Source organism: Oreochromis aureus, linkage group 7 (assembly GCF_013358895.1).
Source record: "Oreochromis aureus strain Israel breed Guangdong linkage group 7, ZZ_aureus, whole genome shotgun sequence".
Taxonomy (NCBI): Eukaryota; Metazoa; Chordata; class Actinopteri; order Cichliformes; family Cichlidae; genus Oreochromis; species Oreochromis aureus.
The window spans coordinates 15,370,153-15,393,751 of record NC_052948.1 but is presented as its reverse complement, the minus strand read 5'-3'; the positions used below and the strand labels follow the sequence as shown (position 1 = coordinate 15,393,751).

The following is a 23,599-nucleotide window of genomic DNA, read 5'->3' as shown; positions in this document are numbered from 1 at the left end:
AGTGCAGTTTGTGTCTGCTGGCTTGATTTGAAGCTTATTGCATTTGAGCCTTTGCAGAAATACACGTTCATCCTCCGTCTTCACCTTTTTTTTAAACTAGGCACGTGTCAAAGAGTCTGCTGTGTGGGGATTGCTCATTTTACAGATATGAAAACAGAGAGGAAGACATGCAGGCACAAAGAAAAATAAAGAACTGAGCACATGTTATGACTTCACAGCGTTTTAGCTGTCCGGCCGATGTATCCATCCACAACAGTAAATTAAATCATTCACCACTGTATGCGAAGGAGGCTTTCCCGCTGGTATAGCCTCTATTCTTTGTTATCATGCTGTGAGTGGGAAATAAACTCCAAAATGTGTGTGTGTGTGTGTGTGTGTGTGTGTGTGTGTGTGTGTGTGTCAGCAGTTCTGGTGAGAGAGTGTTGTTTGCGTTTTTTTGTGATACACCCCCAGGGATGATGGCGACAGTTACTGCTGATCACACAGGGGGGCGATATGATGATCACACTGTGGAAAACACTGCCCAGACCTCAGGAACACAATGACACTACGACCACAGACACACATTTAAGTTACTGGGAGAATGGCACACTGGTTTGAAGCACAAAATGATGCCATCTTTAATAAACCAATACGTTTTAAGGTTAAAGACCTGCTAACACTGACTGAAGACACACAGATTACCACATTTCTTTCTCATACACAGTAATGACTCCCCACTTCCAGATGATGAGAAATTAAGTCTTAAAACATTGCTAAGTAAAGTCTGGAGAGTCTTCAAGTCTTGTTTTTCTTCACAGTATTTAACTCTAAGCTTCTAAAGTTTAATGCTTCATCAGGCATTGAAGATGTATCACCTCTTGGAAAGCTCATTTAATTAGAAGGACCTGAACAAGAGACGTAACACATAGAGCAAGGGCACTTTTCCCATTCATCCGTCCCTTATCAGGCCTAGCCAGTAAAACATGGTGTGAAGGCTATTCTAATGATATGAGTCATATGAGAATTTTGGTGCAAACTGCTTCCTTGAACGATCTTCAAAGCTATTAGATGGCAAAGGGTGGCGGATTGTTTTCAGTGCACACCTGCCAAGTGATAGATCCACAGCAGAGTGCAATAACGCATCCCTAAGCTTGATTTAACACGCAGCAGTATTCAGTGCATTTATTCAGCTGTCATAAAATTGCCGTTTTAGCGACTCTGTTGTGCACTAATAATTGATTCAGCCCTCACACTTTTTGTGTGTAATGAACCGTGTGGTTAAACAGTGGCATTAGGCTACAATAGCTATAAAAGCATTTAAAAAATAGGCAATGGAGCTAAAACTTTATGTCATCTGTTTGAGCAAGAGACCCATATGCTGAAAGGCTGCAGGGGCCTACGCCTGCGAGTCCATCACAAAACAATTACCATGTGTAAAATAAAGGCTCAAATAAGTGCTAAAAATAAATAGGATATATGAGTCACAATTACTTTAAGTCTTAAGTTCATATTTGAAAAATGCTTAACTGCTTTAACAGATATTTTATTTCTTCCAGCTCCCCATTTAAAAATGTTTCTGATTGTCAATCAGGCATCTTCCTGCCCAATAATTGTATTCTCAATGATCATTTTTTTCGATTTCTCTATTTTCTGTCATTGAAGTTTAAAGACTGTAAAAGGCCTCAATCCTAAAAAATCAGCAGGTCTTGATAACCTCCCTCCATATTTCTTACACCTCACTGCTGGTATTAAAGCCCAAACAGTGTCACATATTCTTATACTGTTCCTGATATTTGGAGAAGAGCTTTTGTGTTACCTTTGCCAAAAGGTGGTGATCCCACTTTATTAAATAACTATCGACCCAAACTTTGCATCCCAGCTGAAGGGCTTGAGAAACTGATAAAATGACCAATTAAAAAAAATACTTGGTTTCTAATCAGTCTGGTTTCAAAGAACAACATAGCATGGACACTGTTTCGATTAAACGTTTAAATGCCAACAGCAAAACACTTTAAAATACATGAATGAATGGTTTATAACAGTTATAATTAGCTCCATGGACACATGTGTCAGTCACGTGCAGTTGAGCCGGACAGCCTGACCGTAAACGTACCTCTTCACAGACGGCACATTTTTACCCACTGTTTACACAATTCAGGATCCTATTATACAAGCCTGGCAGGACCTCTGGGTTGCATCATTATAGGAGATTAAACATCCTCTTTCTCTTCCAATCTGTGTCCTCATCGCTTTAACGTCACACTATCCACTTATGCCTCCGATTGCTTCTGATTCCACTACATGACAGGATTTTCTGTAAAGCCTCTGTTGCGTTTGTGCACACACACCTGAGGAGGGAATGGACACAAGCTACAGGATAGAATATGCAACATCACGCCTATATTGTACAGAGGCTCGGTTTGGTTTAAAATGCCCAAATGCTCAGACTCTGCGGCGTTTGTGGATGTGATTAAATATGTTTTGGGCTCCAGCAGAACTTCCGCCTGCATTGTTCTTATAACCTAGCAACCAAACAAGCGCCGACTATTTAAGGACTGTGAAAGTGTTAAAGCTGCTAACTGCCAGACCACACACACACACACACACACACACACACACACACACACACACACACACACATGTGCGTATACACACAGAAGAAAAGACTTGATTTTGTTAGTTTCAGCCCAGCATGTTGAATAAATCATCGTACATAAAACTGATGTCTGCCTACTATCCTACAGTAGCCTGTTTAAATATATAATAGACAGATAATATTATCTGTTCTGATATTAGTGTCTGTGGCTATAAACCCATCTGCCTGCTTGCATAAGAGGACAGGTGGTCAGCCCCGGACTGTGCAAGCAAAGGTTTACGCACGTCCGCATGCACACACCACAACAACAAATACACAAAAACTTAAACATTTACTGTGGAAAACTGCAGGCAAAGAGAGCACAGCCTCAGTCCTACAGATGCCATCTACAGATGACAAGCACTCACAAACATCAAAGTTACTCTCTTTTAAGCTAATGAGGGCTTCTGGGTTAAAAAAAAAGAAAAGAAAAAGCAACACCCATGATGAAGATGAGCAGAATATCATCTGATGTAGAATATACAAGCTATAATAGCAGCCGGCTGGAAGGACTACATGCCTCTTACCAAAGTGCACAACGCTATGTAGAAGCACGGAGCTTAGACTTAAATCTTTGATTGAAGAACCAGGTTACCTTTAAATTTTTATACGCTTAAAGCAAAAAAAAAAAGAAAAAAGAAGAAAAACTTTCTGCAGAGTGTTCAGGATTTCAACGTGATCCACCAGCATGCTGCAGACAAATCTGACTTCATGATCAGTCTGCCAAAGAGCATTTGAAATTCACTCAAATCCTTGAAAGCACAAATCAGATGAGTCATTTTTGCCAAAGACTAACTGTAGCTGTGCTTTTTTTTGCTGTTCATATCACCCGAGTGAGATATTTTTGAAGGCAAGATGAAAAGGACATCTCTTCTGTTAAATTTCATCCATTTCTAACCTGCAGCTCAGCAGTGTGCATTTTAAGTGAAATATGGAGAATAATAATAATTAAACTCCCAGATAAAGTACCTGATATTAGCTTCCAGATAATTTTAGAATCCATTTTCAGATTTTTGTGATTACCTACACAGTTATAATGGTTTTGCTGCAGAAACCATACAAAAACTTTTCAAAGGATTCATATGGTGAAACAGCATTTCCATCTCCAAGCCTTTTAATGCATATGGTGCAATTGATTGTGTTCGAGGAAGTGCAATATAATTGCTGAGTTTTGCTTTAGCAGGTCTTTGTGAGCCAAAATTCACCACCTTCGCGTTCATTTTAATGGTGCACTTAACAGCCATAGAAATATTGAGTGGGTCCTCTGGGTTACAAACTTTAACATAAATCTGATATAGTCCTCTGGAGCGCTGACTGAAGTCATGAGGTCATTATTCTGAGCTTATAAAATTTCATAATGTAGGATTTTCTCTGATGCATTAATACAGAAGGAAATAATAACTGAACAGACGAACATTTTATACGATTAAACAAAGAATCCAAAATAAACCCAGAGAGGTGAACAAGAGCAGCCTTTCCCAGCAGGGCATCCCCCACTCATGAGGTTGAGCTGCTCAGCACTGTCTCATCAGAAGCCAGGGGATGCACTTTCCCATCTTCAGCCGGGTACGGATAACAAAAGAGGTAACTGTTCCCCATTTATTAGCCTGGCTCAGCATGAAAAACAAGATCTTTCTTCACCATTTTTCTAAATTTAGACAGCAAGAACCACAAAGCATTGAAGAAGCACTAATTTCCCCCAAGGAACCCTACTTAGGGTGTAAAATCAATACTGGCCCAGCAGTGTAATCAAGCTGCACATAGAAGCAGTGGTATGTGGCACTGTTTTTTTTTTACTCACAGATTTGCAGCAGTGTGCAGATGCAAAGTAGCTTTCTTTTACAGAACAGTTTGTCCTGTGTGTAAAAAGAGTACCTGTCCAAAATGTAAAACAACCAACAGCACACCAACATGGAGAAATCAAATCTGACTATTTATTTTCCCCATTTTGACTGCATTACAGGAATTTTTAACAGCTTCATTAACAAAAAGGCTGTCAGAAAACGCAGAAAGAAGCTATTCCTCGCAGGTTTCACGGGACAAACATATCACATGTCACAAACTATCTGGCATGCTTCTGAACAGATCTGAACAGAATGGTTTTTATTTATTTTTTCCCCTCAAAGCACAACTGAATTTTAAGTTCGGTTATTACCTTCCTGTCCTGCTTATTCATATGAGCATGGATATGAACACAAGTTTAGAAACCGGGCTATTTTTTGTATGAACTGCGCAGAAATGTGTTTTCTCTGGGAAACCTCAGCTTTCCACTTAAATCTACCAAACGTGCTTCAAGTTTCAAGTTGTTGATCTTTCAAATTGTTTTACATTTCTGATCACTGTGACCTGCACGGTTTTATTTAACTAGGCTGGACCCTTATAATAAAAACGTGGGTAAGACTGTCAGTGCAACGTAAAGTAGCGGACAAAATACCAAAAGTGCTGGTTTCAGAAACAGGCTTCTTCCCAGGAGGACGAGGCTGCAAAGCTTCCAACTCTGCGTCACACTAACAGCAAGTGGAGAGACCATTACCCCCGAGCACCACTTCACACACAAACTGTTCAACAAGAGAAAAAAAAGTAGCCACACTCGTCTAAAAAAACAAACAAAAAAAAGAAAATCACATCTTGACACCTTGAATCTCCCCTCACGTTATACACAAACCTTTCTGCTGCTTGAAGGACTGGATTGAGCCCGAGTGGTGCACCATGGCGGCGTTCAGTTGGTTCCCAGCGCAAATCAAATTCCGTATTTAAAAAAGCAAAACTGCGGAAAACATGGGAAACTGTGGCGGGGTTGTGTAGGTGTTCCCTCAGCTCCCATCCTGCCAAACGAGCTCACTGGCGATGCGCAAACGCCAGCAACACCTGTCTCCTCTATGCAAGCTCCCACCCCCCCTACCCCAAAACCCCCCTCCGCTCCCCTATCGCCACCATCCACGGCTGTTGTCATGGCGACGGGAGGTAGGGGAGGTCCTGAGATGGACGCGTCCACCTCCTGTCCTCCTCCGTGCTGATTTACTAAAGCTGCGGGAAATTACCACGGACAGCATATCGCAAATGGACCGTCGACAAATTTGATTTGCTCTCCAGTTATCCTCCTGCTGAAAGCTGCACTTATCCAAACAGAAAAAAACACACAGCCGTGGACCCAGTATTAAGTTAAATATAATGCAGTACAGGCTACTGCTTCCTAAATATCACAGACAAAAATATGTAAACATGGGGACGTTGTTGTTTGTTCTTTTTAAGTCGAATTCACATTTGAGACACTGCAATCAACCTTTTTATAACAAAACGAAAAAATACTAAAAAGTAAAAATACTTTCTTTCCCTCTCTAATTTTCTCAAACCATGGGACACATGATCACATGATCATAAAAATCCAAGACAAATGATGGTGTAAAGTTGTTGTTAGAGGAAGCTGCACTCATCTACAGTTAGCTTCAATTTAAAATTTTTAACACTAAAAGAAATAATAATAATGAAAAATAACTACAGACAAAAGACAAAAAGTCAATATCTCACCAACACAGGCCTCACAGAGCCCAGGCTGCAATGGCAGGAGACCCCTTGTTTGACAGTAAATGTTTCATCAGTCATGGAAACTAAAGCTGAACAGGGCACCATGTAGCTGCAGCGCAGTTTGATTGCAGACTATTACAGCTGGAGGACTAATAGTCGTGCACTGCACAAACAGAAATCCACTTAAATGACAGATTTGTTGTTTATTGCAGATTCGGGCAGTGAAATACACAACAGTGTATATTTCATCAGGAAGTCATTCTCTCCTTCTGCACGTTAACATTTTTGTTTTCAACTGCACATTTTACTGCTTTTGACAGTGTTAAACAGTTATATTACAGTTATGTGGGAAATAAAAAGTGCAACCGCATTAATTTCTAGGATATTTCATTTAGTATAATGTAAAAATTAATTGGGTCCTTAGCAGGTCTAATTTGTTGACTAATTTGGGGCTTGATATTCTCTGGAGCAAGGATTAAGCACTCGGTCTTGTCTGCGTTCAGCTGCAAAAAATTGTTTGTCATCCAAACATTAATTTCCTTAAGACAGTCCATAAGAGTGGATAGCTTGTCTAATTCCCAAGGTTTAAAGGAGATGTATAATTGGATATCGTCTGCATACAGATGGTAGGAAATATTTTTGAAGCCGCTAATGATCCAGCCTAAAGGAAGAATATATAGTGAAAATAACAGGGGGCTTAAAACCGAACCTTGTGGGACTCCACATAGAAACTTAGCCGCATCTGATCGAAAGTTTCCCACTGAAACTAAAAGTGTTCTATCCTCCAGAAATGAGGTGAACCACTTTAGGACAGATCCAGATATCCCTACCATAAGATTTAAGCGATGGATTAAGATCTGATGGTCAACGGTATCAAAGGCTGAGCTAAGGTCTAGAAGAACTAGGACTGAGCAATCACCCCTGTCTGCAGCCATCAAAAGATCATTTGTGACTTTCAGGAGAGCTGTTTCTGTAGAGTGTAGCTTCCTAAAACCCGACTGAAATTTATCAAGAATATTATGCTTCTCCAGCGCTTTCTTTACTTGTAGCCAAACGACTTTTTCTAAGATTTTAGAGATAAAAGGAAGTTTTGAGATGGGCCTGAAGCTTGACTGAAGTGTTGGATCCAGGTTAGGCTTTTTCAGCAAAGGTTGAATAACCCCCTGTTTAAAGCACCTGGGGACAGAGCCAGATAGCAAGGAACAGTTTATTAGCGTGACCACAGAGGGCCCAATGGTATCAAAAACTTTACAAAATAAATGAGTAGGTAAGACATCAGCTGAGCTCGTTGAGGGTTTCAATTGGGTCAGTATTTCTGATAGATCTTTTAAAGAAATTGGGAGAAAAGATTCCATAATCATGGGGTGTGGAAGATCATGATTGGTGGGGTTACCTAAGGGAGTTATGTTACCTCTTAGGCAACTAATCTTATCTTGAAAAAATTTTAAAAATTCACTACAGTCCTTATCTGAAAAGACAGGTGTACATGGCGTTGGGGGAGAGACGATGCTACTCACTGTATCAAAGACAACTTTAGGATTTCTTTTTCCTACTGCAAGTAGTTGAGAGAAATAAGTGGCTCTTGAGTCTTTCACCATGTCATTAAAGGTCCTGTGCCATTATTTCTTTAACAAACACTAAAGCAAATTGCAGTTCCTGCATTTTTAGGAATTAAGAGGGTAAGTAACAGCCAACTACTACTATTCAAATGCAACTGTTGATTGACAGCAAGTCAAACAGCAACGTGTGAGTACCTCTGTCTAAGCAGATGCTTTGATAGTTAGATTTGCAAAGTTGCTTTTGAACAAACCAGAAAAATTCTGGAACAATGTGTTTTGGAGAGATGACACCACAGATCTTTGGCCATGATGTGCCACATTAGGCACGTTAAGGAGCTCTTCAGTTGACGATGAAGTCCTCTGTATACCAAAGAATTCTAGAGGCAAATATGAGGCCATCTGTGTGACAGCTAAAGCTTGGCCTAAACTGGTTCATGCAACAGGACAATGATGCCAAACACAGCAGTGAATCTACAACAGAATGGCCAACAAAGAAAAGAATCACAGTGTTGCGATCGCCCGGTCAAAGTCCTCAACCTGACTGAAACACTGTGGTGGGACCTTAAGAGAGCTGTGCATAAAGAAATGCACAAAAACTTCAAAGAAGAAGAAGTTTAAAGAAGTGTGGGTCAAAATTCCTCCTCAGTGATGTGCAAGATGGATAAAGCCATACAGAAAATAACTTCAAATTATTGAAGTAGGTGGTGTTTCTGCAAGCTGCTAAATCATGAGGTGTGCTTAGTTTTTCCACACTGCTTCTGCATTTTGGCTTTGTTGTCATGTGTTGACGTTGTATTTACAGAATTGTAAGACCTTCTAAGGACTCAGGACCAAACCTTTAAACTGAGACTACACATGTTTTTTTTTTAATATAACTTATTGAGATTATATATTGGAAAACACGACAATTTAAATGATATTTATAAATCTTTTTTGTACATTTAATCAAAGACTGCACGCTCTACCTTTTTATCACAGGTGTCACCTTCTTCCTTTGGCATTTTTAAAGGCTTTTGTGAAATGTTACTTCCTCAGTCTCTTTAGCATTTGTAGTCAGAGTCACAAAATAATAGTAATAATAATGGAACAAATCAGGAGATTATTTTTTAGTATTTACAATCAGGTTTGTTAAAAGTGGGATAGATTCAGTTGATATTGTAATAATAATATTTGAGCAATGATGCAATCCTATGTATTTTAACCATGAAGTATAACAAAATTCAGTGTATATGTAATTACCTAACATGTCAGAAATGACACATTTAATGTGGATCATAATTATCACGGTTATTAGTAAAACACACGGGTAGTTTATGGGATACAAAATAAATTCTTTTTAAGTCTCCAGTTTTGTAGTATTAACCAAGCTGACAGTTCATCTAGGTTTATCTGCAAGGTCACTGGTCTTATTTCAATGTCATCCCCAGAGAGTTACAGCAGCAGACCACTAATCTGGATCATGAGAGAGAAAGCTCTCTCATGGGTGTTTCATCCTGTTTCTGTGCAAGCAGAAACTGAACTGACTGCTGCTATCTGGTGACTGTTTGCCTCGGGAACAAAAACACAATCTTTATCTTGGTCTTTGGCCTTAGTTTTGTATATCAATCTACGTCTGTGGGGTTACTGACAAAAGAAGCCTGGCATCTGTCATAGATGCAAATACCATCTGTTTTCTTGCAGCTCAGCATGCTTTTACTCCTCCCACTGTTCTGATGTTTATTAAAGACTGGTATCAGGGCACTGTGTGCCAACCCCAGCGACGCAACATTGAACTAGCAAGCTAATGCATTTCTTCCACTGGGGTGATTAATAAATAAAACTGCAGCTCTTATCAGTGGGTTAGCCCCACTTTAAATTCTATCTTTTCCATTCCTGCCTGTTAGTTCGAGGATGTAGGTCAGATGGGAGCACTGCAAAGGGATGATTTTAGACAAATGATATACTGCCACCCTGTGGAAAGTGTGGCTAACTGTTACTAACCTCAGCTCATGTGCATAAATACACAATCAGACAAAAAGAATGATAACCTTGACTCCTTAAAATTAAATGGCCAGCTGCATGTAATGTTTAAGTTAAAAAAAAAAAGCAGGTGCATCATAGTGGGGGCAAAAGTGGAAATGTGTACCCCGGGCCTCAGTGGTGGAACGGGGCCTAGAAATCCTGGAATGAAAAGTTTTTATTTGCAGTTTTTATTTTTAAGTAATATGTGTCATAATGAAATTGCCTGGATTAATCAGTTGGGTGACTGAGTGTTAGTTTCTGGCCAATTACATAAAAATTTATGTAACAGGCCAGAAACTGTGGATAATAAAGAGAAAATGCCAATAAAGCCATAAGGAAAAATCCATAAGTAACAGTAGTCTGCACATCAATGCATTTTTATTGAGCTGTGATTTGTAGTTAGAGCATTATTCAGCTTGTATAGCAGTGGCGTAATATGGAATAACAGATACTCAACTCAGAGAAATCGTGAGAAACAGCCACTTAGAAACAATCAAAGCTACCTTCACTAATATTCAACACATTACTTGTCCCTCAGGGAGGCTCTGCATTAGCGTGCCATTCGGAGAATCAAAGAAGCTGCTTGAGAGGCTCCTGAATAGCGAAGGCCTCTGGCATCAACACTTTCAGCTAAATTAACTGTGATGGTTTTGTTGTAAGGCTTAGCAACGGAGAGATCTGCTGATGAAGTCAGTTTAAAAGTTCATTCGAGGCTCAAAGCTTTTCTCTCTGGACCGAGGTGAAGCCAGCCACTCCCAATGTGTGCCTGAACAACAAATGATTTTTAATTCTCATTGATTAATCTTTAGGCTTTAGACTTTCCTTTTTGAGAAAGCTCATAGTTAGGGCTGGACTGGGTGACCCTGAATCCACCCTTAGTTATGCTGCAATAGGGTGCTGGAGGATTCCCATGATGCACTTAACAGTTCTCCTTCTCTCACACATTTTCACTCACCATGTGTTTATACACCACTCTACATTTAATTATTAGTTAATATTAATCTCTAGTTGTCTTCCACAGCATGTCTTTTGTCCTTTCTCCCTCAGCTCATCCCCAACCAGTCGTGGCAGATGGCTGCCCCTCCGTGAGTCTGGTTCTGCTGGAGGTTTCTTCCTGTTAAAGGGAGTTTTTCTTTCCCTCTGTCACCAAAGTGCTTGCTCATAGGGGGTCATCTGGGGTTTCTCTGTATTATTATAGGGTCTTTACCTTACCTAATATTAAGCAGCTTGAGGTGACTGTTGTTGTCATTTGGCACTATATAAATAAAATAAAATTGAATTGAAATAAATATTATAGTAACTGATCTTTCAGTAACATATTATATAAAATATGAAACGATGAAAATAAGGGGTCAAAATATTGACTTTACTGGCTTCAACTTTGGTTCAAACACTTTTTATGGTGTTTGTGCTGTTTTGGCGCAAATGTGTGGAGCTTGCTCTAGACTGACTGAGTCAGCCACTCACTGGGCAACACGAGGAAGACAGCTTCAAATTTCATAAACCCAAAATTTATACACACAATTTAGATGTGGAAAAATATGCTTATCGACAGGAGGCAGTGCTTGGATTGTTTGTAAACATTTGGCTTTCCAAGACCTGCTGGCAGGCTCACCAGACTGCTGGTCGGTGTCTGTGCCTCCAGAGCGGGAACTGCTCCAGGATGGGCTGATGGTGGGACTGATAGGAGCATGGTGTCTGATGCCACTGGAGGAGCTGGAGACCTGACTCTCCAGCAGGGGGAGGTACACAGAGTTTTCCTGATGACATGATCCTGTGAAACAAAGAAAATATCATAAATCAGTGAGTGGTAGCGTGCTGACGGCTGTTTCCAGCTCAAACAATAATATCACTTGTGTAAGTTGTCCACAGGAAAATGAAGCTTGCATGTCCACATCAGTTAATTTTGTTGATGATCACAGAAGCCCAGCTCTCTACTTATCCTTCTCAAGTTACTACACTCATGCATTATTAATGAGTCTGTGATATTCCTTTTTGTCTTCTGATACTTGACACTAATGGGGACCACTAAAGCTCCTGGCTTTCAAAATTCAACTGTGGAACAGTTAAACTAACAGACATGTCCGGATGTTTAATATCAAGGCTTTGTTAAGGGATCATTTTCACTCAAACCAGCTTTGGAAAACCAGATTTTAGCCAAACTAAAATAACTGGAAGACACCGATGGTTTGGCCTACACTGTTATGTAAAGTTACCCTTTTCATCTGCTCACATTTTAAATAATGTGGATTTTCACAAATATACATGAGCAGCATTATTAAATCCACTGGCTGGCAAAACAAACGACATCTGTCATGCATTTTCATCTGGCATTCAGCTGGAGCTTACTTTTGACACAGCAAAACATTGTAACCTCATCCAACCGCCAAGCCAACATTCTTGCCAAAAGCAGCTCCAGAGACGACGTGTCCATGCCATGACTCGCTAGAACTGATTCTTGGAGGGACTCGTTTCCTTTCTAGCTCCTTATTTTTAATCTTAGCCTCTACTAGAGTTCAACAGTATAAATGAGGACATCACTTATATTCTTCTTGTGATCCCACCCATCTGGAAACTAAGTGGAATTGTATTCCAAACCTTAACACCAAAAATTTGGAGCAGCTTACCACTCTCTCTTTGTACCCTTGGCTCTGTGGCATCCTTCCTCTTACTTACTACTCTAGCAGAGTAGCTACGCATGATACACAGTGTATTATGGGCCTTAGTGCAGCCCCTTATCACCAATTCATGAAACAAAACGGCATTTCTCCCTTAAAGTCAGTTTTATTCTTCTTCCTGCCAGCATTAAATTTGAAGAGCAGGTGGTGGAACGGTTACACACCCTCAGCTGTGTAACCGAGATGACCACAGTAAGGATACGTGCTCTGACTGATATCATATGAAACAGAGCTGTTAGAGCACCATGAAGTCTGAACTTTTGGCTCACCGGAATTATTTCATGTCCACACTGCACTGACCTCTGTATTTGAAACTTTGACCATGTTTGATTTGAGCATCCTTCAAATGGGAAAAATGGGAGAGAACACAAACAAAATTTGCGGATATAATATTAACAGAAATTTGCTCTTTCTAAAAAGAAAAAGAAAAAAGAAAGAAAATAGAAGACTTGCATAGAGTTAGAGTACTTTAAAAAAAAAAATGTTTATTTGTATTTTTAATTTTATATTTTTTTTAATATGTGGCTTGTAGAAGCAGTAAATAAAACATAGTTCACTATAGTGAAAGTATATACTGAATATCTGAATATAGCAGATAAGAAAAAGCACAATAAGTGACTTTTCAGTGTATTATAAATTTTTTTTAACACTTAATTGATTAGAATTCTTTATGCTCAGTGTTTGCTCTTCTTCGTGTGAATGTGTTGAATTGAAATAATGAACACAATACCAAGGCGAAACGGCTTAAGGCCTCTTAAACGTTACAATATATTTAACCAGTTTGCATCTATTTAAACTAATTATACTGAAATAATTGCTGTAATCAGTTAATGTAGAGGCTACGATTCATAGCCTTAAACAGGTCGCACAAAGGATAACCACATTTTAATTACTGTAAAATGGAAAATAAAAACTGTGTGTGTGTGTGTGTGTGTGTGTGTGTGATGAAGGGAAAAGTGTATATTTAGCTTCACTAAGACCAACAGGAAGGGCCTCAGTGTTGAGCTCACAGTCCAAACAACATGACTTAGTAAGATTAAGAGTTTTCATGTCAGAAATGACTCTTCACAGGTTTAATATCTCATTTTAATGAAGCCCACAAGAAAAGTAAACTTTGGTTGGCAAACATGTTGAGTACAGTTTGTGACTGAAATGCCAAATTTTAAACTGTCTGCCATTAAAGAGATCATTACAGGGGATGATCAAAGAAACTGCAACATCCAGGTCATCAAAGCTCTGGAAAACTAGTGGGGAGAAACATATTACCTAAAATGTGCTTGTGTCCATTAAAGATACGCGTGCTAAGTGCAGCAGTGTGCTGTCCTGAAGGTTTCAAAAACTATAGAGACATTAGGTAGATCGATTGATGAGCAGGGAACTTCCTACTCAAACTTCCTGGAAGATTGATTATTTATTTAAACAAGTACATTTCAAAGCTGACTAAATTCCCGTCTCAAACAGACGCGAATCTGCGATAAGATGTCGAGGAAAAAGTGACTCCATTAAAAGCTCACAGCTCTGTTCAAAAAAGCAATTTGAGTGTCTGGCTCATTTTGGATTTAAAAGAAATTGTGTTTTGTTTTATTTTCATTTTACAGGGCAGCCAAACTTTGCTGAGGGCTGGACTCACAAGCATGACTGAATCACAACAAATCCCAGAAACACATAGTGGACTTTTAACTGCTTAATGTGCTCGCACTCAAGCCAGCTAAAACTTGTCAACGTCAGCAGCTGATAATGTAATTTTTCGTGTTAAGTGTAGTCAGGTGCACATCTTCCCCTGCTGTTAATTCAATAAAAAGGGACTAAGTGTTTATCATTTTAACACATGTAAGCTAAAGGGAGGTGCACGTCCTTGTATGGAAAATTTACTGTGTGGTATTTGCATTACATGATGGCCACTCCAAGCTGTTATGCATGCCTGGACAGCTTACGTTAGTCCGTGTGAATCACTTTAGGTCACATAAATGGTTGTAACATGCGTGCTTCTTTCTCTGAGTGGATAATATGATGGCCTTCTTCAGATTTATTTTAAAAAAAAATGCATTAGGAAGCAGCAGGTCTGTATGTGTGGCCAGTCAACACCATAATAAAAAGAACAAAAAGCCCCCATGTAACAGATTTCAGGGAGGGCACAGGGGAAACCTCCTGTTGCCTTTATTATCCTTACTTTAAAAAAAAAAAAAGAAAGAAGAAGAGGATTTCAGAAAAACACCAGGCTATGTTGGGTCATCAGTTTGTTCCTGATTTTTGTGTTTTTTCTTTATATAAATTGATGGATTTATTTTACAAAAGTCAGCAAGGAATCGGGTGTCCAGTGCTGAAAAGTTGAAAAAATACAAATTGTCAACAAAAAGTGCAAAAAGAAAATGCTGCAGATTCACCTGAACACTCTTTTCTCTTTAAGCTATGGCCTTGTTTTTCATACAGAAGTTCCAGGTTAAAGTCATCGAGCTTGACTCTGTCATTCTGCAGTATTGTTTTCGTTACATTTCATTGTTTTCAACAAGAGATAACATTTTGCAGCAACTCTCGGAGCGTGAACTAACTGGGATTTTAAAAACCTGACATTTACAAAATAAGCATCGTGGGCACAGTTCCTCTGTCACGTCCCGGGTCGCTCTCTATCAGAAACTGTTTCTGTGACATCTCTGCTTCATGTGAGGCGGTCACAGGGAGAAGTGACCCAAATGGACCAGAATACACTCACAGCTTTGAACTCCTGATGACTTGCGACCACTTCATGACACTTCCTGCGGCGCCACCACGTCACGATTTGGTCCTCGCGCCCTCCCCCCTCCGCTCAAGAGCGCCTGTCCCCTGTTCATACATCGCCCACTCAGCAAGATGGGATAACCACAGTATTTACCATTTTCCCGATTGGCCGTGGCAGAGGTGATTGAGAGCAGCTAATAAAAGCCACTCCACTCGTGCGTTAGTTTGCCGCCTCATTGAACTGAATGATGCTGGACATGTTTGTTGGATTTCGCTAGGGAAAAAAAAAAAGTCTTTACTTTAAATGGTCTGTGGCTTACCGTTGAGGTTTTCAGCACAAGATTACAATGAGCTTTCCTGAGTGCTATGCAGACATGACACTGATAAGTTAGCATGCTCCAAGAAGGCGCATCAGTTATAAGTGGCCCTGCTATACAAGCAGGGCCACTTCCTCTATTCCTAACTTATAGAAAATGACATGAAGAACCCCCCCTCCCATAGAAATTTATTATTGACCATAATGAAACTACACTTCCAAGTGCCATTCATTTAACATCATGCTTCATTAATAAATGAACCCACAAGGATCAGTGTTCATCAGGAAGATTACCAGCATGTTTCATACATATGAAAGATTCATGCTCTCATCAGATGCTCATGTTGCAAGCACTATGAAAAGCATGCACTACTACAGCATGCAATGTTATGCAATGACCGCATAATATTAGCGTTTGTTTATGCCACACAAAAAAGAGCGGGAAAACAGCTGAATATTGAACGGCATACACAGTATATCCAGCAAACAGGTTTGTTACCAAAGGCAAAGCCATTAAATAAGCATGCTGGGTGAAATAAGATAACATTGTATAACAGATCATATCAAGTCTTCAGTAGCTAATATTAAACCCTTCAGTTTTACAGCTAGCTGCAGATTTAATGTCATCATAAACTCTGTGTTGCTCCCTCAGAAGTGAGCTGAACCTACCTGAGGAAGTGCCTAGAGCTTGTGACGCTTTCATTTCCATTGCATTTGCTTCCACCTTCAGTATAATTCCCCCATCAAAAAGTTTCTGAATGATAACTTGTACAAACTGCAAAAGCTGTGCAGCCTCATGGACCTGTCAGTCCCACAGTGCAGCACTTAAAGCTGTGAAATAGCCTGGACGCTGCAGCAGAGATGAATGGGTGGAGTTTGAGGTGTTGTCAGACAAAGAGGGGTACAACATTAAACTCTCAGACTATTGACTGTAGCATATTGAGTGCTTTATGGAACATTACTCATTTCACACACAAAGGTTTCTCGGTAGATTGAGTAAATTAGAGTGTATTTGTATCAAGAGAAGGTACTGCGAATCTATCCACTCTCTTAAGGGTAATTATTTTAAAATAAAAACTATTCTTTTTAGAGTTTTATTGTGTTAAATTCATTTTTGCTTCAAAACAAGATTTATAGAGAATAACCCAGAACATTTGCTTAGATTTTTGTTGATCTGATCATTTCAATATTTACTGTGCAGGTTATAGGGGGTGAATTCTGCTTTCAAGGTAGTTATGTGTACACCACGAGAATCATTGTGGGAATGAGAATAAAAGGATATAATATCCTGCTATTATAATATCTTATTACAGGGGAGTATATCCAGCAAAAATACTTGTTACCAGAGAGAATTACAATCTGTGGTAAAAATTCTCAAAGAAGCAAAGATGATGTTAAATGCTTAAATACCAGAAGGGAAACAAAAGCTTTTAATACCTTTTTTGAGGGTAAGTCAGTAACCTTTATCAGATTTCACTGGACTTCATGCGGATGCCCAGATGACCATTGGATTTCACAAGTTTGATAACTAATTTACATAATTTCCCCAGGGAATAATAAAGTATTCTGATTCTCATTCTGACTGACAAAAACTACCAAAATAATTGACCAAAGACATTTTAAAATTTCTGCTAAGTAATGAGGCTTGTTTGTAGATCTGAAAGAACTTTTGTCTTATATTTTTTTATTATTTTGATTATGCGCATCCACATCTACACCAGGCTGAAATGGAAGATCAGCACAGAAGCCATATACAAAAAGGGGATGAGCAAGCTCTAATTTCCTGAGATTCTTCAAAGTGTGCAGCAAAATGATGGATATTTTCTGTCACTCAGCTGTGGTGAGCACAGTGTACTTTGCGGTGGTCTCCTGGGGAGCTGGTGACACCAACAGACTACATAAACTGATTAGGAAGGTTGGGTCTATGATGGGCTGCAAACTGGACACTTTTGAAGTCGTGGTGTGAGTAGGTCTGTTATACATCAGGGAAAATCCCAACTGCCCTCGGCACCCCTTACTGGACAAGCAGCAGAGCACCTTCTTTAACAGATTCAACTCCACCTGCTATCACCTGAATAATACAGTTTATATGTGTGGGAGAAATGCATCTGCTAGTTAATAATTAGTTATTAGGGTTATTATTATCATTATCATTACTATTACTATTGTCGTTGTAACAAAATAATATACAGTATTTCTCATTCATTCTCATTCTCATTAGATTCGTCCCACTCTTCGCCACAAGGCGGTGCTGCTGGGCTATCTATAAGCGAAGTATCCGCCCCTTGTCACCTAGTTATGTTCAAAGTCCCGCTATACCTTATTGTTATTCAGAGAGTAAAAACTAAATAAGACTACAACTACTTACTCTACTGTCAACTGTTAAAAACAGTAGTATTTTTTTTAGTGTTTTTCATGGTGGCATTGCAGCATGGTTACTCTTGTTTTTATTGGAGGCGAACAGTAAGACAGTGTTTACTAACCTATCGTTAGTGAACATACTTTGGCTGACTCGTCAGCCCGTTGATCTCGGACCAAAACAAACTCAAAGGAGGAAAAAAAGCATTTGACTGAGGCGTCTGACTTTCACACTGCTGTTTTCCAAATGTCGCGGCGATTGAACAAGAGGTGCGAGGAGAAGTAATTTATCATGCGGCTTGGAGACGCAGCTGGGCTTGTAGTGGTAGCCGCTAGCTAGAATGCTAATGTTCCGTAGCTAACGGTAACGTTATGCCAGATGACCCAACAACAGCAGCAGTAGTAGTAGTTGGGAATAGAAGCCGCTGCTGCTCCTTTTTCATTTGCCTTAACTCTCACCCAGCATTACAAACGGGCCTGCCATCTGGTTAGTTTGGTAGTTAGGCACCACGAAAACAGCGCAAACTAATTTTCAGCGTTGCCTTTTACTGTCTAAATTAAAAACTGAAGTATGGGGATGTGCTTACCGTGCCTTGGTGGAGCAGCGGACGACGTTGTGGTCACTCCAGATCCTGTAAGTTAATTTACTACGGTTGTTATTACACAGCTTTAGCAATAAATAGGTCAGCTGAATACTAGAAATGAGTAAGAATTGATATAGGAATTAGCTGAGCCCACGTGAATTTGATTGATCACCATTAGGACACCAATGGGCCCTGCTAGGTAACGCTGAGGAGGCGTTGACTGTGTGTGAACAGCGGCATGTTAAGTATGCTTCAGGCCCAACATGCTTAACTCAGAGAGGACAGCTTTAGCTCACAAGTTTCCCATGTTCCCAACAGGAGACCAGGAGACAACAGTTAGCTGAAGCCGCCGAAAAAAGACAAAAAGAGGTAAGTTACGACTGGTCGCGTCTTATTGTCCATTTTCCAAGTACTAAAACATTGTTACACGTGTGTAGTACACTTACCAGGTTATTGGGTGCAGCTCACTGAGCTCAGCTGAGGTGTGTTATTCAGTACAAGTACAAACATTAACTCTGCCATTACTCATTGAAATCAGCAGTGTAGTTGAATTGTGCTGTTTTTTGTTGAAGCTTGTTTATAACATCACTAGAAGTGCCTTTTTGGTAGTATAATTAAAATAGGAATAAAACTCACTTTCACTAAGTCACTAAGTGAGCTCTGTAAAAAAACAACAACCCCAAAACAAAAGTTTCACCAAAAACTGAACTTCACAAAATTTATTATATATTTATGTATTGGACTGTGTCTTTGGCGCCACATACATACCCAGTAATCTGGTAACTGAGTGCAGTATTAAAGGTGGAGTTAGTTTACAGTGTGGTGAGTATTTTTTATCGCACAGAAAACCCACTTGAAAAAGAGACGCGCTAGAGTTCTCTCAAGGTAAGTAGACCTGGACCAGGGTGAAAACTCTACCTGGCCAGGTGAGTCTTCTGGATTGGCTTAACTACCACAACCTTGTGCTCCCAGTCACCGTTTTCATCCTTAAGTCTTCCGACACCGTGACAGTTCACACTCTGATGCTGGTCAAAGCACTGGTCCCTAACAACCCACAGTCGTCTCAGTTGAGCAGCACAGCACTGCTGAAAGTAGCTGCTTCAACCTCCAGCTGGACTGCCTTATTTGGCAGTTGAATGCCCCCTCGCTGGTTGTGGTTGAACAAGCCTTGTGTGCGCCTGAAAGATTGTGGTAAAATAATTTATTAAAACCCACATGCATGCTTTTGAGACTGTTTGTATATGTTGAAAATATAAGCAAAATAAAACACTTATTATCAAGCTGTTGCATCTTGGCACTTGATCATACCCCACGCTTTTTTCCAGACGGCATACAGGGGTGTTAAAAATCCAGAAGCAGTCGAAAGGAAAAGGAAAAAACAGGAAGAAGCTGAGAAACAAGCGATGAGCACCTCTGTGTCAGGTGGTGGTGGCGGGCTGAAGGTCAGTTGTGTGTTTATCCTCAAACTTAGTGGGTTAAAAACAGAACTATCTGTTGTAGATAGTGACAGTGGCGGGACATAAACTCATGAGTCAGAGGGAATCAAAGCAATCAAAAAATGCTTTGATTCTTCTGAGAGACACAGGATTGCACATGCTCGATACCTCCCCTTGACCCCTCTCTCTTAAAATAAAATGAGACATCCTGCCTTCAGAGCCTCATTTAAAAGTTTGCCGTGAGTGCATCATGAATCTTATAGATGAGCTACACCTGTATTTTATCATCTCAGGTGTAAAAGTCTTTATGGCATGTCAAAGAACAACTTGCCCTTTTTAATCAACACTGAGATATGAAAACACAAGGCCAGAAAAGCTACAAACACAAAGTGGCACAACCAAGCCAACATAACACCAGGACCAACACGCTATCAAACACAGTTCTGAATTATGTATTTGCACATGTTTTTGTTCTTTAGACTGTGTGCTTATATATTTTATTTTCAAGTAACATCATAAAAAATATTCACACATGGTGCCCAACTTCAATAAGGGGTAAAAAGTAATGGAACACTAGGCTGCAGAATGTTTTTATTTATTTTTTTAGCATAATTAAATTCATGCACAAAATGTCTGAAACACAGCAGGGAGTTATTTGGAATTTGAAATATGAACTTTGGATTGACATGGAGTTTATGTCAATCCAAACCACAGCACTGAAGAAGATAACAGGGGTGTTTATGTTCCGGCCTGTCTGCAGAAACATACAGCACCAGCATAGTTTCCATTGTTTTACTTCAAGTAATAAAGCAGAAGCACAAAACCTGAACACAGCTGCACAGCATGTAGTTACCCATAAGATGGGTTAGAAATCATTAACCGCTTAAACACCACATTGAGCTTGTCTGTGTTTGTCTTCTTTTTTCTCGCCTGAACTTTAACAGTCAGCTTTCTTTTTTTAATTAAACTTGAAAAATCTTGACATTTACAAAAGAACTTTTATAATAGTTTTAAAGTGAATGAAAATATGACTGTATTTTGAAGTGAATACTTATCCTTGTGGATAATTTCATATCACAATGGCAATGATTGCTATTTATCATTGTGAATGATAAACACTGTTGTAATTTGTTGTGTTTTTCTTTTTTCCTGTAGTGGCAGATGGGCTGAAAATCCTGATGGTAAAGTCTGAACTCGGATGTCTAAATATATAACGTATTGCTGCAAGATGACTTGAAAGATGTTGGAACTGCTGTCCGTTTTTACTTTTTTCTTTTCTTTGCCTGTTATGTATCTGTGTCATGTTATGAGTCTGCAGCCGCTCAGGTGCAAAACAATCCGTTATTCGTAAGTTATTCCACACAAAACACAGCAGAATTTGCCAAGTTATACAAACCAGTTTGTACCTTTGGACGAGTCAGGGGTGACACAGTAATGTGCAAGCAAACACAATTATGTCAGATTTGTGTGAAGATTGATTAGACACAGTGTTGCAGTACAGTGACTCCCATTAGGTAACATGGAGGAACATCGCTATAAAATGCAGTTGTACATCAAGACACAGCTTCCCTCACTGTGTTTGGTTTTCCTAGTCCAAGTTAATTATTCACCGTATATCCGGTAACGGTTACATCGCCTTTCTGTTTCTCACTAGGCACCTTTTTAGCATGAACTCACTTTGTGATGGGCTCTGTTATTTGGCAACTCAAAGACTAGTGCAAACACTGCTAACTTGACTAATTTTACCCAACTCATAATGTGCTCTTTGCTCATCACCGAGGCGAGTCAGTGACACAGACCACATTGGGGTCATTATTTATTTTGTGTGTTTGTATTGGAAAAAAAATGGGTGTTTTTGTGCTGAGAATGTAGGTGGACTCTATGTGGCGCATCTAATGCGGTGATTCCTTGGTAAGCACAAAGTTTATACTTGACAAAAACTGCAGCAGCTAATAAATACTGCTGAATAATGTAGAGCAACCATAGAGCACTCTCCAGCCACTAAGAATGAAAGGATGTGCAATAAAAGCCTTTTTGCATATGCCCTAGTTCTTCGCACTAGTCTTTGCCCTACTTTAATAGAGCCCTGTTTTTTAATTACTTTGTTTATCATGCACAGTTTTTGAGTTTGTTGCATTGAATTGTAGTGTATGCAAACACGGATGGAATGGCTGCTTAATCTAAATGAGAAATGTGTTTGTGAATTGCCATACTACAACTGAAGCTTTTGTTACACACCTATTTGCACACCGTCAGCCAATATGCTCACTTTCGTTCGAAGGTTAAAGTCCACTACAATGGAAACGAGACTGAAGGAAGATGAAGGAGAAAACAGATGTTTTAAGATATTTTCTTTGACTTGCTTGGCTGAGTGCGTTTCTTACAGCCTTCCTTAAATGCTTCTGGTGCTCTTGCCATTTTGTAGAAGAAATCTAGCCAATGTTATTTGCTACAATAAATCACATTTCTGCTACCCTTGTGTCAATTTCATGTGTAAAATCACAGTTTTAGAGGCAATACCTAGTGGTAGAGTTTCACTGTTAATATAGTTGACAAAAATGTAAACAAATATTAATATTTACAGTTTCTGACATGTCTAGAGTTGATCAGGTGTAGCCAGAGATGTGCAAAAGTCTTGAGCCACCCCCCATTTCTTTATATTTAAGGTTTTAAACTATCTCATTTTTTATGTTGTCTGTGTGTCTTTTTTTAAATGTATCTTTGCTTGTGTTGCTAAATAGACTGATTGCAGCTTCTACTTTGTCACAGGAATGTTGTTTGTGGCTCAAAATGACTTGATATAATTCATGAGGGATGCATTTGACATCGTTTCACATATTATTGGCCAACAAATCATTTACAGCAGTTTCAATACGGATAATCACTTTTTGGCAAATACCGGAAATCCCTTTTGGTCAGATGATCACTTTTTGACACACGACCGGTGTCTAATGTCCTTTTGATAAATAGTTTGCAGACAACAGGATTAAAAACTGGTTATACAAATAAAGAAATAACCTGTTTTCTACGTGTAATTACGACTCTGTGTTCTACTTTATAATCAATCCGGGTCCGTTTGGACGCTTAAAAATAACTTTATATAACTTGTGTTATAGATGTTACAGTTTGTCCTGCACTCCTGGTCTGATCGCTCTCGAAATAGAGCATTTAAATGAATTTTTCATTTAAACAGATGATCACGTTTTGCCACAACATCGGCTCGCGTGGCTTCGAATATCACCACATACGTCATCAACCCAAACCTCACGCGCTTCACAATCTCGACAGAAGGAAGGAGGAAAGAAGGAAACACCGCTGCCTTAAGGCGTAAGTAATGACGTAGACTGACGCAGAAATATAATTCACGTGTAAGCAGAGCAGTGAAAGCCAGTATTCGTTAGCTAATCCACACACATGGATGCTATCACCACCAGCGTCCCTTCGATAGCTCAGTTGGTAGAGCGGAGGACTGTAGATGTCACAGCTGAAATCCTTAGGTCGCTGGTTCAAATCCGGCTCGAAGGAGACATCTTTTCACAAAATTTTCGTTTCGTCTACATAACAGTAAAATATCCTGAACGTTACAGGTCAGTGTCGTATTCAAACATTATCTCTGTTTCCCTGAACTAAAGTATGTTCAGACATGAGCCCTGCCCATTCACAAACCAACATCATCGTTACTGTGATTTTATTATGAATATTACCCTGGACTCTTCTTCAGCTTCTGTGCAGACCTCATTATCAAATATGTGCAAACAGCAACGTGTTTCTGAATCTCTCCACACTTAACAGTAACACTTTTTTTTTTTT

The 23,599-nt window shown here is 39.5% G+C and overlaps 2 protein-coding genes and 1 non-coding gene across 8 annotated transcripts in view; 2 read left to right on the top strand and 1 right to left on the bottom strand.

The window, feature by feature from the left end:
* The window catches only part of ano3 (anoctamin 3), a 48,461-nt gene extending 37,002 nt beyond the window's left edge, over window positions 1-11,459 (bottom strand). For 5 of the 6 annotated variants that reach the window (XM_031748040.2, XM_031748042.2, XM_031748041.2 and 2 more), the window contains exon 1: window positions 5,283-5,525. In XM_031748040.2, the coding sequence (XP_031603900.1) occupies window positions 5,283-5,328 (46 nt within the window). In that variant the 5' untranslated portion in view covers window positions 5,329-5,525. Of the gene's footprint in view, window positions 1-5,282; window positions 5,526-11,317 lie in introns of those variants that run through there. The other variant, XM_039614778.1, reaches the window with a different exon arrangement.
* Window positions 11,460-17,710: 6,251 nt separating this feature from the next.
* On the top strand, window positions 17,711-22,262 carry LOC116326722 (small VCP interacting protein). Its single transcript, XM_031748121.2, has 4 exons — window positions 17,711-18,403; window positions 18,672-18,722; window positions 19,679-19,795; window positions 20,945-22,262. The coding sequence occupies exons 1-4, from the start codon at window positions 18,341-18,343 to the stop codon at window positions 20,957-20,959; spliced, it is 246 nt and encodes an 81-aa protein (XP_031603981.1). The 5' UTR covers window positions 17,711-18,340; the 3' UTR covers window positions 20,960-22,262.
* Window positions 22,263-23,227: 965 nt separating this feature from the next.
* trnay-gua lies at window positions 23,228-23,314 on the top strand. The gene is given in 2 exon segments: window positions 23,228-23,264; window positions 23,279-23,314. It is a non-coding gene; the product is annotated as a tRNA-Tyr (tRNA).
* Window positions 23,315-23,599: the final 285 nt, after the last annotated feature.

Excerpts from the sequence above, each read along its gene's own strand:
- LOC116326722 (XM_031748121.2), top strand. The coding sequence starts at position 18,341 with ATGGGGATGTGCTTACCGTGCCTTGGTGGAGCAGCGGACGACGTTGTG. Across the intron at positions 18,404-18,671 it reads TTGTGGTCACTCCAGATCCT|GAGACCAGGAGACAACAGTT; the intron begins GTAAGTTAATTT and ends TGTTCCCAACAG. Across the intron at positions 18,723-19,678 it reads CCGAAAAAAGACAAAAAGAG|ACGGCATACAGGGGTGTTAA; the intron begins GTAAGTTACGAC and ends GCTTTTTTCCAG.